General features: G+C 43.8%; 1 protein-coding gene across 2 annotated transcripts in view; it reads left to right on the forward strand.

The window, feature by feature from the left end:
* The window catches only part of ZZEF1 (zinc finger ZZ-type and EF-hand domain containing 1), a 300,633-nt gene that overhangs the window by 26,885 nt on the left and 254,930 nt on the right, over positions 1–18,818 (forward strand). For both annotated transcript variants that reach the window (XM_040336714.1, XM_040336715.1), the window contains exons 4-6: positions 1,464–1,635; positions 3,376–3,575; positions 6,823–7,033. In XM_040336714.1, coding sequence (XP_040192648.1) covers positions 1,464–1,635; positions 3,376–3,575; positions 6,823–7,033 — 583 coding nt within the window. The remainder of the gene's footprint in view (positions 1–1,463; positions 1,636–3,375; positions 3,576–6,822; positions 7,034–18,818) is intronic.

Genomic DNA, 18,818 nt, shown 5'->3' on the forward strand with positions numbered 1-18,818 from the left:
CCATGCTTTTCACAGATGAGAGCAGGTTCACCCTGAGCATATGTGACAGATGTGAAAGGGCCTGGAGAAGCCACAGAGAACTTTATGCTGCCTGTAACATTGTTCAGCATGACCGGTTTGGTGGTGGGTCAGTGATGGTCTGGGGAGGCATATCCATGGAGTGACGCACAGACCTCTACAGGCTACACAATGGCACCCTGACTGCCATTAGGTATCGGGATGAAATCCTTGGACCCATTGTCAGACCCTACGCTGGTGCAGTGGGTCCTGGGTTCCTCCTGGTGCACGACAATACCCGGCCTCGTGTGGCGAGAGCATGCAGCCAGTTCCTGGAGGATGAAGAAATTTATACCATTGAATGGCCCCCATGCTCACCTGACCTAAATCCAAAGGAACACCTTTGGGACATTATGTTTCCGTCCATCCAGTGCCGCCAGGTTGCATCTCGGTCTGTTCAGGAGCTCAGTGATGCTCTGGTCCAGATCTGGGAGGAAAAATACCCCAGGACACCATCCGTCTTCTCATTGGAAGCATGCCTTAAAGTGGTGGTTCACCCTTAGAGGGCATTTTTTAGGCTTAGATTCCTGCTCGTTTTTACTAGGGGAATCGGCTATTTGTTTTAAAATATGAGCATTACTTACCTGTTTACGAGATGCATCCTCTCCGTCGCTTCCGGGTATGGGCTGCGGGAATGGGCGTTCCTTCTTGATTGACAGTCTTCCGAGAGGCTTCCGACGGTCGCATCCATCGCGTCACGATTTTCCGAAAGAAGCCGAACGTCGGTGCGCAGGCGCAGTATAGAGCCGCACCGACGTTCAGCTTCTTTCGGCTACGAGTGACGCGATGGATGCGACCGTCGGAAGCCTCTCGGAAGACTGTCACTCAAGAAGGAACGCCCGCTCCCGAAGACCCATACCCGGAAGCGACGGAAGAAGATGCAGCTCGAAAACGGGTAAGTACGGATCATATTTTAATACAAATAGCCGATTCCCCTAGACCGAACGAGCAAGAAGCTAAGGGGGAAAAAAAAGAAATGGTTGAACTCCCGCTTTAATGTTGTCAGGCATGCATACAAGCACTTGGGGGCCATACAAACTACTGGGGACCATTTTTGAGTTTTGGGGTGTCTTTGTATATATATATATATATATATTTATATATATATATATATATATATATATATTTATATATATATATATATATATTTTTATATATATATATATATATATATATATATATATATATATATATATATATATATATATATATATATATATATATATATTAACATTTTCTATCTTTTTTTTTTTTTTGCTTTCTAATTTGATGTTATGTGGTCAGTTTAGGTGGAAATAATGCTTCATGGAGTTTAATGGGATGATTCCTCACCAACAACCACTCTGATGTTTTCTCTTTTGATTATGTATTTATCCAAGCTAGCTATCCTTTGTCTTATTTTACAGAATGTCCAGCTGTTCCAACTGGCAGTGATGAATCTTTGAAGTATAAAACCATAACAAAGTCTTACAGTAGCATAGAAACCTCATCCAACTCATCAGATATAGACAAGATGACTAATGGAGAAACAACCTCATACTGGCAGTCAGATGGCAGTGCTCGTTCACACTGGATACGGTAAGGAATATTACTGTGATTTGTTTTTTGTATACGAATAATAACTATAGAGGTTTTTTAGCCAGACAGCCATTGCACTTAAATGCAGCCTATCCCATTCAAGTTTTAGTGGAACCCTAAGGTTTCTCCAGAGGTTGCTTAGAGGTTCCATGAGTTGTGATTGATTGCTCCATAACTGTTCCAGCACAATCAAAATATAAAGGTCAAACACCACTCAGCAGAGCCAGTTTCATAACACAAATAATTTTTTAAGCTGTCTCTTAAGGTACTATTATGGCCACCACTGTAAATGGGGATCCTTTCCACTCGCAACCAATGTAATGGACCACCTTCCTCTCCAAATCTACAATAAGTTGGTTTTAGGGCTGCCTGAGAACTAAAAATGATTTCCATATATTGTGCTGCCAGGGGACTTTAGTATTTTCAACCGCATATTATATACAGGGGGTGTGATGCTTTCTAAATATAGCTCATAGGGGCTTTTAAGGTGCTCTCATCATACTAATTCTCCAAAAAATAGAACATTCTAATTTTAACACTCTTTGTTAAAATAACTCCACAGAGCAGAAAACGTTTCTACCGGAAGAGAAAGTTCAAGGCCTTACCGGGAGAGAGTTCCATACAGAACAACCTCCCAATATCGATCAGAGAGCTGATGTTGGTTTTGGGTCTGATGACCTCAACGATGCCTGGTTCAACGGGCCAATACTTAAGGCCTCTACAAACCTTTCTTCTAAAAGAACAAGAAGAGGATCTAGACAGAACACTTTTCCAACTTAAAGGGGGGGGGGGGGAAACAATACTCAAAAAGACTTGAGGCTGTAATTGGTGCCAAAGGTGCTTCAAGTACAGTGGAACCTCGAATTGCAAGCATAATCCGTTCCAGGAGAATGCTCGTAATCTAAAGTACTCGCATATCAAAGCTGGGAATACTTATGTATATGTGACTTTTTTTTTTTTTTTTTTTTTTTTAAATACATCTGCAAAGAAAAAAAAACTTCTTTCACATTGTCATATTAGGCTATTGTTTGTAGAATTTTGCGCAAAATTGGTTCAATCCATTTTAGAATAAGGCTGTAACACCACAAAATGTGGAAAAAGTGAAGCGCTGTGAATACTTTCACACATCAGTAGATATTTTAATTTAAAAAAACTTGTATTATGGTAAAAGAAGCCTGTATTGGGATAAATGCAAAAGCTGATATTGGTGACTTCTGCTGCTTGTTGACTGGTAGTTATTTAAAGTGGAGTTCAGGCACCTTTCATTGGGAAGGGGGGAGCAGCAGATACCTGTGTAATACAGGTATTTGCTCCCACTTCCTGGCATAGACCACCGTGGTGACCGCGGGGACCTACGCCACTTCCTGTGCCTATATGTAGCTGCTGGCTTTTAATATATATATTTTTTTTCTGAGGACCTGAGCTTTTACTACATTCACTGACCCAGAAAAACTCTCTGAATCGGGAGATTTGACTGCATTTTTTGCATGATTGTTCAGGGGCTCTGAAAGTAATAAGTTCAGAGATGGTCAGAAAAAAAAACCTTTCTAAAGGATGTCAACTATGGAAGCCTCTACATTCCTTTTTATAAACAGGTGTGTTTTTAACAAAAAAAACAAACAAAAAAAAAACTTGTTGGACAAAGGTCTCTGTTTCCAGCCAAACCATATAACAATATAATTAGTACTGTGTGCTACTTGCACGTATTCTTAATGCAGCCTATTTCTCTTCCCCTTTTAGGTTAAGAATGAAGCCTGATATTGTATTGAGACACCTATCCATTGCTGTATGTTCTGCAGACCAGAGCTACATGCCTCAGCAAGTTGCAGTGGCGGTGGGGCGAAATCCAAGCAACCTACAGGAGGTTCGCGAGGTCCACATTCCCAGCCATATTTCAGGCTATGTGACATTGCTGGAAAACGCTAACATAAGTCAGATGTGTGAGTCAATCCAGTAACTGAAGCGCATTGTTCAAATATAAATCTTACACTCTGTCAGTCTTTCATGTGTATATATCTGTCCCCTTTTTTATTTAACGGTAATGTTATTTTTTTAATAATGATTTCGCCTATCTTTTGCTAGACATGCGCACACAGATTATTTTCGTTTAGCCTGCGTGCACTTTAAACATGTTGTGTACTTCCTTGGGGACTGGCTGAAATTCCTATAGCGTGTATGCAGCTTTAAAATACCACATACAAATTCTCTCTTGTTGACCATAATTGGAATGTACCAATAACATTTCTATGATGGCATATCCTCTTAAGAGATATTTTTTTATGTACTTGGCATGATACAATATTAGAATTGCATTGCATAACATATGTTCCATATTTTCTAGAGGAAAACACTGCTGCATGTAGTCTGCTCTTTTAGCCAAGTTTGTTTGTTTTAGGTATCCACTGGTCTCTTTTAGATCTCTTTTGGTTAAATAATTGGTCCACCCAAAAGGATTAGTTTCCTTTTTAATTACAGTTAGTCTGGTGGACATTCTTTTGCTTCCTACATCTCTTGCCCACCCCAGTGGAAAAATCTCCCCACACACACAAACCTCACTAATTGATGACATACTATTGTATTGACTCTGTTACAGCCCACTTTAGAGTTTGCTCTATTTTTGCTCCTTTTATTATACAGAATGTGCAAGAGGAGCAGAAATAGAGAAAACTCTCTCTAAAGTGGGCTGCAACAGTGTCAAGACAACAATATCATGATCACTCCCACCCCCCCCCCCCCCCCATTTAGATCAGAGTTACTTTATATTGGCATCTCCTTAGGGGACCACCCCTCCTCCCCAATCAGATTGGGGTTCCTTCTTTATATTAACTCCCCCACTATTGGATCAGAATCCTTTTTGTTAGCACCCCCCCAATTAAATCAGAGCCCCTTCATATTAAGGACCCCTCTTAGATACCCCCCCCCCATAGTATGAATCCCCCTTTTCAGTGACCACGTTTGGAGATCAACCGTTGGCCATCTCTGTCACCAAAAATAAAGCCCTGCCAGTCAAAAAAGAACTGGCTCCTAACTTTTAACTGGGTCCTAGATTCAAAGCAATGTATCAAGCCCTTGATTAATGACATATACACAATTTTGTGCCTCCTCAAGACTCCCATATAGTTGTGACTCTTGCCCATGCAATATGAACATACAACTATTCAAACCAACTTTAATTTTAGAGAGTGTCTTAAATTAGCAATATCAGAAAGATGCATATAAACAAATGGATTGGAGACTATTCCACATTTGTAGTTCCTCTACATGTTTCATAGCACAAGGTTGCTTCCTCAGGAGGTGTGGAGGTCACCATATCTATAAAACAAGAAATGAAAAATAAGAAGTTATGACCGTATGAAAGAGTGTATTATTAAAAAACGCATAGAAGTTGTTGTTATGCGTCACAAATGCCATCACTGAGCTAAGGTATCAAAACTTATTGAACTAACCAGCCAATGTAGCTGCTTGTAAAAAAAAAAAAAAAAAAAAAGTTATTTCCTTTTATATAGACATTATGACCTCCTGAGGAAGTGTGCTTGTGCCATGAAACATGTAGAAAAGCTATAAATGTGGAATTCCAATGCCTTTGTTTATATGCATCTTTCTGATATTGCTCATTTGTTGAGACATTGCCTAAAGTCAAACCTGGTTTGAATAGCTGTATGTTCATATTCCATGGGGATAGGTCACAACTATATGGGGGTCTTTTGAGGAGGTGCAATATGTTCACATGGTTTTTAAGCACATCTGGTTATACAAATGTATATTTTTATAATACTCAGAAATAATAATGTTGTGGAGTCATTCCTTGGGGGGGGGGGGGGGGTTCACCAAGAAACTTTTTTTTTTTTTTTTCCCTTCATCCTTTTATCCTTCCTTCCTACATGCTTTTTCTTTTTACAAATCGGACCTTCAGCTATGTAACTCAAACTATTTACACATGTGTCAGGCGTTAAGGTGCCATGGCCTTTATTTATTGGCTGGTTTCATAAACTTTAATAAATCCCATCATGTTTTTGAACTATCAACATCCTGCCTTGATACGTTCCAGGGTATTTAAATTAGGGTTACAGATTACCCATGTAGGTATAAATGCTGGCGTATGTTCCTGACCCTCATTTGAGCTAACAAAGCTACTTTGATGAGTGGTGAAACATTTTCAACATTAGATCAAGTTCAACTATTTGTGATGAGCTGTTGGAAACTGCAGCATGACCTGGGTAAGAGAACATTCATAGACTTATCTGATGCTAATGGTTTTCAACATGTATAAACCTGAGCTACTTACATTTATGACTAAAACAAGTCATTACAAAGACATGAGAAGATGAATTTCCTTTGTAGGGTAGAAAAAGGCGCTAGGTGAGATCAATGTCCTTAAAGCATTGAATATTTCAATGCAATAGGCACCTTGGAGAAAAATGTAAATAATAAAAACAAAGCTCATTTACAGTGATTATTTTTTTTTTTTATCTAAATATATTTAAGATGTAGAAGCATTTTTTTTAATATATTCTAGCACTCATAAAGAAACTTAAAACTCGGAAAATACTTCTAAAATATCATCATTTTATTTTTGCCATAAAAATTGCATACAGACAGCACCCATCAATATATTCCCTCAAGAAGGTGAAAATATATACCCTAGCCTAGATTGTAGTTGATCTACCAGCACACGTACATAGTTTAGAGACATTACAACAGCGTAACTCTGTATGTTCAGAAGTCTATGCCTTTTGCAGCGTAGAGCCGCTTCCTCAGGACCCAATATGTGTTGCATGTAGTTGGGCTTTGTGTTGAGAATTCCACTGGCTGGTGATTGCAGAAATTTTACATTGCATGCAACAACGTGTAGTGTTGTAAGTTTCTTTGTGAGTGCTAGAATGAGAGTCCCATTTTTTATTTTTTTGATTTTTGGTTCGGTTGTATTGCGATGCTGGCACACACAATAAACACCAATTAAGGGGCACCAACCTATAATATGGGCAGAAGTGTCGTAAAATACAATATGCAGGAAATTAAAAAAAAATTGTGAAACATAATTCATGTTTTAATATCTTGAATTTCAGTTTACTCTTTGTAAGTAATTTTAAGTGGTTTCCTTTTACTCTTGAGTTTTAAAACTTGTAGTGTAATAAAGGATATATGTGACAGAATAACAAAGTGTATCTTTTTTTTGATTCTCCAAAGATGTCCAGATCAACATCAAGCGCTGTTTGAGTGATGGCTGTGATACAAGGATACATGGCCTCCGTGCTGTTGGCTACCAGAAGATAAAAAAGTCTGTAGTATCCATATCTGATGCTTCAGCTATATGGTATCTTTCTCTTCTGACATCGCTTGTCACTACTTCCATGGAAAGCAATCCAGCACTTGCACAGGCTGTCCAGCAGCACACACAGTATGTAGAATTTCTTGCATAAGTTATTGTACTATCTAATTGCTTAGATTCTTTTATTTTTATTATTGTCTTTAATTTGCAAAGTACAGACAATGACACTGGCCACAAAAAGACAAATTTTGACTTTCCTGTAAACTCCAAATGGTGTACAGGCTGAGTATTCGTAGACTATGGGTTATAAGCTCATACCTTCAGGTGATTGGACACTGGCAAGCTTTTCAGAATACGCCCTCTGAGCACCTTCCCTATAACCCTACACTACTCCATGACTCCTTTTTGTTTTGTAACAATTAATGATGATTAACCAAGGAATAGAAGGAAGGGTGTTCTAAACTTTACTTAAAAAACGGGAATTTAGAGGTAAATCAAAATTAATAATAATCATCATAATAATATTATTATTATTATTGTCCTAATTTTTCACTACAGGACATAAGCTGGGAGGTTCCCAAGCAATAAATTAGATGAGTGGGCAACAACTAGGCAAACCGCTCCATGCTTAAGTGCTTGATGTGAGATACACCTAATAGAGGTTTTGACAAGGAAGAGGGACATTTTATTTCCTGTACTCGCTCTAGGCCAAGAAGGCTTTTCAGATATGATTGATCTTTCTGGAAGTGGCTTTTGTTGTCGTGTTTTTTTTTTTTTTTGTGTGTGTGTGTGTGTGTGGCCTTTGTTGTCTTTAGCAAGATAGGAATGATTTCCTCTGATCCTCTGTCTCCTTTAAGACCTGTTCTTCAGCAGTCATGCCATTAAAGCCAGGGACTTTAAAAAAACAGAATGGGACAGAGGATCCTGAGACTGCGAACCTGGCATGTTTGGAGTCCTGGCCTTATCTAGTAGTCTTCAGTGTGTCTGTGTACCAGGTTGTTCTAGGCCTGTTTTGAGCAATGAGAATTGGTCTTCTTTCCGTGCTCTATCTTGTGGAGCAGTTGAGGTAGCATTCGCGCTGAGGGGAAGGCATAGATTAGCCTAAACCTAGACCATGGAATTATCAAGGTATCTGATGCTACCCTTGGGAATCCTTGGTTCTGTCCAAAAAACAGAAGTACTTTGTTGCTAAATCTGATGGCCAGGATATCCACATCTAGGATCATGTTGAAGATCAAGCTGCATTGATCCAGGCAGTGGCGGCTGAGTTAATCTGCTTTCCTGATTGCTGCACAATGAGTATCCCAGCATAGGTTTTCAGAGGGCATTTGATTTCACTTCAAGTGTACCTATTATTCCTAGCACCTGGTGTTTTTGTTTTCTAAGTTTTTACATACAGTAGATGCAAAATCCAGAAGGCGCTACAAAGTATAAAAGAGAAGAGAGGCACCTCTAAGTGTAGTAATATGGTTACATTTAATGAAGATACAACATTTAGCAACTCACATGGTTGATGATAAATAGGCACATCCAAGTATGCAGACATCCCGGGTAAAGCTGTCCACATAGTCCATTCTCTGCACCGCCAGCTCTCACCGCTGTCAGTCTGCAATCGTGACCAGGAAGACTACCCTGCAGTAGAGCGTTCGGAAAGCGAGGCTTGAACCACGGTAGGGACAACGTTGATGGCTCCCCGGTCACAATTGTAGACTGACAGCGGTGAGGACCATTGGTGCGGATGATGGTCTAGGTGGACAGCTTTACACCGAATGCCTGCATACTTTGATGTGCCTTTTTTAATCATCAATCATGTGAGTTGCTAAATGTTGCACCTTCATTAAATGTAACAATATTGCTACACTTGGGCACCACTCCTTTTTAGGCTACTTTCACACTGGGGCGCTTTGCAGGCGCTATAGCGCTAAAAATGGTGCCTGCAAAGCGCCCTGAAAGAGCCGCTCCGAGGGCTTTCACACTGGAGCGGTACGCTTAAAAAAAAAAAAGTACCTGCAAGCCTCATCTTTGGCTTTTTATTCTTGCAAAACACTCAAACCAAGGTTTTACTTGGTGGAACCTTGGATTACAAGCATAATCCGTTCCAGGAGAATACTTGTATTCCAAAGCACTCGCATATCAAAAGGAGTTTCTCCATAGAAGTCAATCGAAATGAAGATAATTTGTTCCTCTGCGAGATTCGGGATCACTCGGGAACGGAGTGTTTCCGAGTGCATCCAAACGGCTCTGAGTGTCACAGGCGCCCCTGCACCTCTGGCTAAATGCGGTACTGCACACCGCAGAAGCATGAATCCTGCTAGTTTGCGAGACAACGCTTGCAAACAGTCAGGATTTTTTTTAAATGGCTTGTATTGTGAAACGCTGGTTAACTGCGTTACTGGCAATCCAAGGTATTACTGTAATCTCCTTTATGGAGGCTTCCATTTGTGGATAAACGTATTGTTATATGGACTATAAACTTAAAGGGGTTGTAAAGACAAAAATATTTTCCTCTTAAATTAAAGTCTGACAGTAGCTGATAAAGTAAAAAGTAATGTTTTGCATTATAACTAGTTTGATACCTGTTGAAATCGAGCGGTTTTATTCACCTCCGTCACTCCTGAATCATTCTCACTGACTTCCTGGTTTGCGGTGCGCATTCATTCTTGCTACATCACGGCCAGTTCTACACTACAGTTCCCATTAGGCTTAGCCTCCACGCCTGTGAGGGATAAGAGAGCATCTTCACGCAGGGCTGTAGTCATAGGGAGGGGGTGAGCACATTCTGCTTTCCACCATGCAAAACGGCTCATATGCTGGTGGAAAGCAAGAAGAGGAGAGACAGGAAAATCGCATTTTCAAACCTGGATTACTGTATTTTGGAGGTCAAAAGGAAAAACGAGGTAAGTGATATTTAAATGCTCTAGCTTACAGCAATCAATTGATCTAATAAAAAACGAACCTTTAGTGTTCCTTTAAGGATTTATGAATAAATGGTTGTGAAACGAATCATTTGAGTTTCCATTATTTCTTATGGGGAAATTCGCTTTGATTATGAGTGCTTTGGATTACAAGCATGTTTCTGGAACGAATTATGCTCGCAAGCCAAAGTTTTACTGTACTTGCATACCTTCCCAAGTCCAAAATTTATATTGAGCATAATTAAGTGTAGCCCTTCACAATAGTCCCAGTTTTTCGTGTGGTCCTTGGGAGAATTATTTGCCCACCCCTACTTTAGGACATCCACAAAAAAGCATAAGGTAATTTCTGTAATTGCTCAATTAAAGGGGAGTTCCAGGCAATTTGTATGTTTATTAAAAGTCAGCAGCTACAAAAAGTGTAGCTGCTGGCTTTTAATAAACAGACACTTACCTGCTCCAGCGACGCGCCGGCCGGGGCTCCGCTCCTCTCCCCCCCTCCCCGGCCGGCATCTTCATTCTCAGTGTGGGCACCCGGCCGTGACAGCTTTCGGCTTCACGGCCGGGCACCCACTGCGCATGCGCGAGCGGCCCGGCGCTGCGCCGTGTAATTGGCCAGGAGATCGCCTAGGACCTGTGACGTGTCCTAGGCGATCGCCTACAGCAGCCCCTTCCTGTAGGCGATTAAGCTTAGTCGCCTACAGGAAGGAGGAAGTGGGACAGGAAGTCCCACTCTTCCTGAAGCCCCCACTCCCCCCCCCCCCCCCCAAAAATTACATGCCAAATGTGGCATGTAAGGGGGTGAGGAGTGGGATAAGCGGAAGTTCAAATTTGGGTGGAACTCCTCTTTAAGGCACAGTCCTGGATTACAGGATCGTATTGGTTGTTCGTTGCTCTGAAGTGGTCTTGATGGTTTGTGCTTTTTAGGCATAAAGCATAGACTGAGATAGATAGATAGATAGATTTTATATATATATATATATATATATATATCTATCAGATCAGTAGAAAGGCGGGAAGGGCTGACGCCAGGAGAGACGTGAGACTTGAGAGGAGAGAGGCAGTCAGTCAAATGAGCGCGGCATCCAGTGAGCCAGCGATGTTTTCTCTACCACGGGGCTGAGCTGACAGTCTGTGTTACAGAGCACAGCACAACCCCGCCCATCCCCTCCTTCCTCCACACGAATGGCTGGCAGGAGCTGGACCTTCTCTGTTTCCCTGCCCACACTCCGGGCAGCCTGTGTTGTACAAAGAGGATGTGTGGGTGGGAAAGTTCAATCTGAGCAGTCTGCTCGAATCCAGCGAGTCTCCTGGAGGCTGGGACTGGCCAAGTAAGTGAACTTCTCCTCTGCAGCTAAAGATTTTTTTTTTTCTAGCAGCCTGTGACAATACCTTGCCCTAGGTGATGTGTTATAATGTTGGCTCACACTGACATGCTGCTGTTTGTCTGCAGTGCTGGTGTACTGGCAGTCTTCCTGCATGTTGCCCCTGGCTCCATAGAGGTTTCACATTTTTACTGCATGTTCTGAAAGTGCACAGAATGTCCTGCATGCTGCATCTTTGGTACACTTTCAGAGAATTCAACAAAAATGTGCAACCTAAAAGTCTGAGGTTCTGTGGCTAGAAACCCGCCAGTACACCAGCACTGCAGCCAAACCACAGCACACCAGTGTGAGCCCAAAGGCTTTTATTCACTTGCAGCAGGCATTGCCACTCCTCTGAAAAGTGATCCATGCTCGGGTCACTTTTCAGAGGCATTTGACAGGCAGTGAGTTGATATTACATGTTTTGCCTGTTTTAACCACCTAAATGCCAATCCCTCCAGGTAATAGCAAGTCTCACTTTGAACTCCATATTTCCATTACTCTCTGTAGTTATTAGATGTGCTCTCACCTTATTGTTTGCACATCTAATACCTAAGGGTACTTTCCCACTGGGGTGGTAGCGGTAAAGCGATGCTAGTTTTAGCAGTGCTTTACCATCGGGTTAAAACCGCCGTGCTGCATGATCATCTCCTTTAGTATTTTGGAGGGAGAGCCATGCGCAATTGCGCTGCAATCGCGGAATTGAATCGAATCGTGGACTTGAGAATTGTAATCGAATCGTGAGACCGGTGAAGATGCGCAGCCCTAATATATATATATATATATATGTGTGTGTGTGTGTGTGTGTGTGTGTGTGTGTGTGTGTGTGTCTATATATATATATATATATATATATATATATATATATATATATATATATATATATATATATATATATATATATATATATATATATATATTATGAAAAGAAGCCTCAAGGGTAGATTTTATTAATATTATAATGAGGGGTACCTTCATCCTTAAGATTAACCAAATAGTCAAGAAGGGAATAGGGGGCCAATAGGACTATTAGCGGTACCAATAAACAATTAAAAAAGGAAATAAGAAAAAAATTAAAAATTCATAATTTCTTTATCGTACATCACGGGACACAGAGCGGCATATTCATTACTATATGGGTTATATGGAGTACCTTCAGGTGATGGACACTGGCAATCTCAAACAGGAAGTGCCCCTCCCTATATAACCCCCTCCCATAGGAGGAGTACCTCAGTTTTTACGCCAGTGTCTTAGGTGTTGGTCATGGTTTAGCTTGCCTCCACATCCTTGGGATTAAGGTGGGCTAACCGGTTCTGTCCAAAGGCCTCAGTGCTAAAGTGGTCAGCAACCGGACCCCAAACCATTGGGGTATAGCCCATAATGCTTTCTGTCCAGAGAGCTGGACTCTGGGCCCAGAACTTAGAAACCTTTGGGGGCCTAATGTTTCTGTTGCCAGAGTGCTATATGGGCCCAGGACAGTGGATCCTTCATAGGAACCCAGGGCCTGAAGGTCTAGACGCCCCACGGAGATGGGGGAAGATTGGACCTCTTGCTGTGCAAAGTCCTGCGGCATGGAGCAGGTAAGTGAAGGGGAAGCTTGCGGAACTTGGTTCGCAGCAGGTTTTCTGGGGGGAGGTCACAGTGGGACATGCCTAAAGTTTATGCGCTGCATCTGGCAAGGTGAGTCACATATCTTAGGATAGGATGACTCTATATGTATATATTCCCCATAATGGTGACCTCCCTGGTAGTATTGCAACTGGTGCTAGAAAGCATTGAAAGGGCCTGTGTGTATAGTGACAATTCTCTCTAAGAGAAGCCCCTGGGAATCTACTGAGGTTTCTTATGTAAAAAAAAAAAAAAAAAAGATCCTGGCCTGGACGGCAGGATCAGCCTCTGACCTCCTCGTGTGGCCCCCCCCCCCGCGCCGGCGGGCGCGCGCGTGCGTCCCCGTGATATGGGCGCAATTTCGCGCCGTTTGCTGACAGGGGAAGGGCGGGCCTGTAGGTAAAAGGAAGGGGCGGCCCTTCCAAATATGTTCCCAGCTCAGTGAGTGTTGGAACTGAGAGAAGGACCAGAGCGGCAGCGTGGGGCGCCGAGGACACACAGTGGCCAAAGAAGAGTATTACAGTCTTGAAAAGACTGTCCTTTACCCTAGAGATAGGTGTTTCTTTTTCAGCAGTTTTTTGGCAATACTACTAAAGGGGACAGAATGGTTTTTCTTTCTTTGGTTTAAAAAAAGAAAAAAAGAAAAAGAAACAAACCAGGTTAATAAGAAAGAAGGCATTTTTTCCCCAAAAAGGTTTTTGGGCAATAACTATTTATTTTTCCAAACACCGTTAAGTAGCGGGCGTACCTCGGTATTGTACCATGGCAGCCGCTGCTTTCCCCAGAGGGAGCCTTGGTGGGACCATCGGGATCTGGGGCTGGAGCTGGCACGGGTCAGTCCAACCCTAGGGTGGTCACGGACGAGGTACTGTCCACCTCTCTAAAGGAGATGGAAAAAAGAATGGAAAAAATGATAGCCAAGGCTATGCGGGGCAGAAAACGGAATAGATCTCCGTCGCCCGAGCGTGAACCCTCAGATGAGGAGGCCCCTTCCGCAGGGGAATTGGACGACCTCTTGGACAAGGACCAAGTAGGTTCAGGGATCGAGGATCCGGGTACGGAGGAGTCTGGCGCAGCCTCCCAAGGGGAGAGCTGGTGGGTTCAAGTATTAACAGACTTGGTCCATAGGACATTCAACTTGCCAGTACCAGATCTCCAAGTATCAACGGTTTCAGCTTTGGGCTCACTAATAGCGCCTCAAAGCAATGCGGTTTTTCCGATCCATCCTCTGCTAGAGGAAGTTATGTTCCAAGATTGGACCAAGCCAGATAGAATCTTTGTACCACCTAAAAGATTCTCTGCCTTATATCCTATGGAAGAGAAGTTTTCCAAGAGATGGGCAATCTACTGAAGAGAAGTCTTTCAGCCCAGTGGCTTGGAAGATAGTAACCACAGACGCCAGCCTGACGGGCTGGGGAGCAATTTTGGATGGTTGCACTCGCCAAGGTACTTGGGCAAAGCCAGAGAAGCAGTTGCCCATCAACATCTTGGAGCTCAGAGCTGCTCGACTAGCCCTCAGGGCTTGGACGTCCAAGTTGCAGGGGTTCCCGGTGAGAATTCAATCGGACAATGCCACGGCAGTGGCATACATAAATCACCAAGGGGGAACCAAGAGTCAAGCCGCTCAGAGAGAGGTGAGCTTGATTCTCCTGTGGGCAGAAGCTCATGTGCCCTGCATATCGGCAATATTCATTCCAGGAGTGGACAACCTTCAGACGGACTTCTTAAGTCGCCAGACTCTGTTGCCGGGGGAATGGTCTTTCAGACACTCTGCCAGAGATGGGGAGTGCCGGATGTGGATGTCATGGCATCGAGACTCAACAAGAAGCTAGACAGGTTCATATCCCGCTCAAGGGATCCGATGGCCTGCGGAACCGATGCGCTGGTTTGCCCTTGGCATTAGTTCAAACTTCTTTATGCATTTCCCCCGCTCCAGTTACTACCCCGCCTGCTGCGCAGGATCAGGGTGGAGCACATACCAGTCATCCTGGTAGCTCCAGCATGGCCCAGAAGGGCATGGTATTCACTAATCCTAAAGATGGTAGTGGGAGACCCTTGGACTCTTCCTCTACGACCAGACCTGCTATCGCAAGGTCCGATCCTCCACCCTGCCTTACGGCATCTAAACTTGACGGCCTGGAAGCTGAATCCCTGATTCTCAGGGGTAAAGGTCTGTCTCAGAAAGTAATCTCTACCCTAATCAGAGCCAGGAAACAGGTCTCTAGGGTGATGTATTACAGGGTCTGGAAGGCCTATGTAGGCTGGTGTGAGTCCAAGCTATGGCTTTCTCGTAAGTTTACCATCGATAGAGTATTACGTTTTCTCCAGCTAGGAGTGGATAAAGGACTGGCATTAAGCACTATCAAAGGACAGATTTCAGCTTTGTCAGTGTGGTTTCAGCGGCCGCTGGCCACCCACTCGCTGGTTAAGACCTTCATGCAAGGGGTCTTACGTATTAATCCTCCAGTTAAATCCCCGCTTTGTCCGTGGGATTTAAATCTTGTTCTGTCAAGTTTACAGAAACAACCTTTTGAGCCGTTGGCTGAAATTCCTTTGGTTTTACTGACAAGGAAGTTAGTATTTTTGGTCGCCATAGTTTCCGCCAGAAGAGTATCGGAACTGGCAGCCTTATCCTGTAAGGAACCATATCCTATTTTACATAAGGACAAGGTCGTTCTCCGCCCTCATCCTTCCTTCCTACCAAAGGTTATATCCAGTTTTCATCTAAACCAGGATTTGGTATTACCATCCTTCTTCCCTAAACCTACTTCCAGAAAGGAAGGGTTGCTGCATACCTTGGATATTGTCAGGGCCATGAAGGCCTATCTTAAAGCTACAGAGAAGATCCGGAAAACAGATGTGTTGTTCATTTTACCGGATGGGCCCAAGAAGGGGCAGGCAGCTGCAAAATCCACCATCTCAAGGTGGATTAAACAGTTAATCACTCAGGCCTACGGCTTGAAGGGGTTGCCTCCTCCGTTATCATTAAAGGCTCATTCTACTAGGGCCATGGGCGCCTCCTGGGCAGCACACCACCAGATCTCTATGGCTCAAGTTTGCAAGGCGGCAACCTGGTCTTCTGTCCACACGTTTACAAAATTCTACCAGTTGGACGTAAGAAGGAATACTGATACAGCCTTTGGGCAGGCAGTGCTGCAGGCTGCAGTTTGAGACCCTCGGATTCCGGGGGCTCCCTTTTTGAGTTAAATTTAAAATTATTTTTTCTCAACTAAGTTGGATTTATTATGATTTGAGTATATCTCTAAATTAAATCCTTTTGTCTTGGGAAGATGTTCTCCCTCCCCTCATTGTAAGCATTGCTTTGGGACATCCCATATAGTAATGAATATGCCGCTCTGTGTCCCGTGATGTACGATAAAGAAAGAGATTTTTAATACAGCTTACCTGTAAAATCTTTTTCTTGGAGTACATCACGGGACACAGAGCTCCCACCCCTCTTATGGGGACCATTTTGGGAGGCATACTGCTTGCTACAAAACTGAGGTACTCCTCCTATGGGAGGGGGTTATATAGGGAGGGGCACTTCCTGTTTGAGATTGCCAGTGTCCATCACCTGAAGGTACTCCATATAACCCATATAGTAATGAATATGCCGCTCTGTGTCCCGTGATGTACTCCAAGAAAAAGATTTTACAGGTAAGCTGTATTAAAAATCTCTTTTTTTATTGAAAGACATACAGTTACAGGATAAAAAATGAAACAACCATCCAGCAGCGCCAAAGTTGAGGTCCCCAAAGTGGGAAAACATAACGATGGGTAGGGGGTTGCAACAGTTCTCAACTAGTTTCGCGGACTAAAAACCGCTTCATCAGGAGAGGATCTAAAAGTGATTTAACAATACATCAGTGATTTAAAAAACAACAACATAAGTGGACAAGGGGAAAAAAGAGGTTACATTGCTCACCTACGACGGTCTGCCAGAGGGGTACAACGAGCGGGACCAGACAACACAAAACCCCCACGGTGGCCAGCAAGGGCACAAATGTGGAGGGACCTGTTGATCGGGTATAGATGGATAAATGATCATCAACGACGCTAAGCCTACAGCTGAAGAGGGGGAGAGGGGGGGGGTGTGTAAAGGGGACCGCGGTGTATAGTGGAGGATAAGTGCCAAGCGTGAACACTGCAAAAACATGTTAGGTGGGAGGTAAAGGGTGAGTGTGGGATAAGTGAGGAAATAGGGGGACCTGGGGAACAGGGGGACACGGGGAGAGAAACAGGGAAGGGGGGGGAGGGGGAGAGGGGGGCTACAAAAGGGGGGAGGGGAGGAGAGGGGGGTAAAAAGAGGGGAGGTTTTAAGGTAGGAAAGCTGGACTGGGAAGGGGGGTGCAGGAGAGGAGGACAGGGCAACAAGGAAGGTGGGGGGGGGAAAGGAGGGGACAAGAAAGGAAGTGATAGGGGAGAGGTATGAGGAGTGAACAGAGTGGATGGGTGAAAATTAAATAACACATAAAATAAGTCCAGTGTGTGAATACCTTCGGGACAAGCGAGGTAACGGTGGATAGGGGGATCCCGGAGACAGGAGCCCCATAGTGGCACATATTGGGGTACAACTGTGCCAGGTTAGTAGGTGTATGTGTTAGAAGGGACCAGACGTGGTCCAGGCGAAGCATCAGGGTAATGATGCTGCGAGACAAGCAGTGCCTGCAAAGGGATAAAATGCATGTAAAACTAGGTTATAAAATGAGGAGGGGGGGGGGAAAGGGGGAAACACAATGGCTAAGGCTGGCTGAGGATGGAATGTAGTGCATAGGCACACGAAGAGCTTACACTTGGCTGGGTAGAGCCACAGCAGTCCCGGGGTCCGGCGAAGGTGGTCACCGGGAAATACAGGGTCCTTTTTAAAGTGTCCGGAGGTACAGTGGCGCTGGTGCAGGCATGCGGACGCCGTGCTGCAGCGTCACTGACGTAAGGCCAGGGTATGGCGTGAACGTGCAAACGCACTTTGTGTCGTACGTTGGTGTAGGGATGGTGGGGGCGGAGACCCGCACCATGCCCATGCCACATGAGTGACAGCTCCTGGAGAGGAGTCACCGACATCACGGGGGCGGGTCTGAGGTCACCGGGGGGCGGGGAAAAGGAAGGGAAAGAAAGACAGGGCAAGGAAGGGAGGGGAGGAGGAAAGGGAGGGATGGGGAAGGACGGAGAGGGAGGTCTGGAATCGCCGTACCGACCCCCACAACATTGGCAGAGCAAGATGAGCAATGAACCTGGTTAATGACAAACATAAACGGCATTTACAAATATAAGCAATGTATTATTGTGTAGATACAGATACAAAATATAACGCAATGTATATAAAATGTAAGTGCCTGTTGGAGAATAGGCACAGGGGTAACCTATAGCATTATTTGTGGACATAAGGTGGCGAGCATATAAAGGTCTGGCGGATGATGGTTTAATTTCCATTGGGGCAGATGATCTCAATGGGGCTGAATAGGGGCTTAGACTCAAAAAAAAAGGCAGTGTATGTCCCTGCAGTGGTAATTTGCCTTGGGACAGACTGGGTCTCAGTCTGAGAAGCAGTCCTGAGTTGCTGGGTCTGGTCTGAGGATAATCACACCAGTGACACAGGTAAACCGGACGTCAGGGAATGGCTAGACTATGCTCGGTCTTGTCGCCACAGTTCAAGCACAGGGTTACAATGGGTAGTAAAACAAATATATAAATAGGTAATGCTTAAGTAAAAAAGAGAGGCTGTTCCCCAGATAGACTGAGGAGTAGTACGTAGGCAGCGTGCTGGAGGCGCGGCCAAGCGCCAATCACAAGCTACCATACAGGGGCCCAGGTGTGTTATCCACCTTAAATTATATGAAAAGAAGCCTCAAGGGTAGATTTTATTAATATTATAATGAGGGGTACCTTCATCCTTAAGATAGATTTAGATCCTCTCCTGATGAAGCGGTTTTTAGTCCACGAAACTAGTTGAGAACTGTTGCAACCCCCTACCCATCGTTATGTTTTCCCACTTTGGGGACCTCAACTTTGGCGCTGCTGGATGGTTGTTTC

Source organism: Rana temporaria, chromosome 2 (assembly GCF_905171775.1).
Source record: "Rana temporaria chromosome 2, aRanTem1.1, whole genome shotgun sequence".
In the NCBI taxonomy this organism is placed as follows: domain Eukaryota; kingdom Metazoa; phylum Chordata; class Amphibia; order Anura; family Ranidae; genus Rana; species Rana temporaria.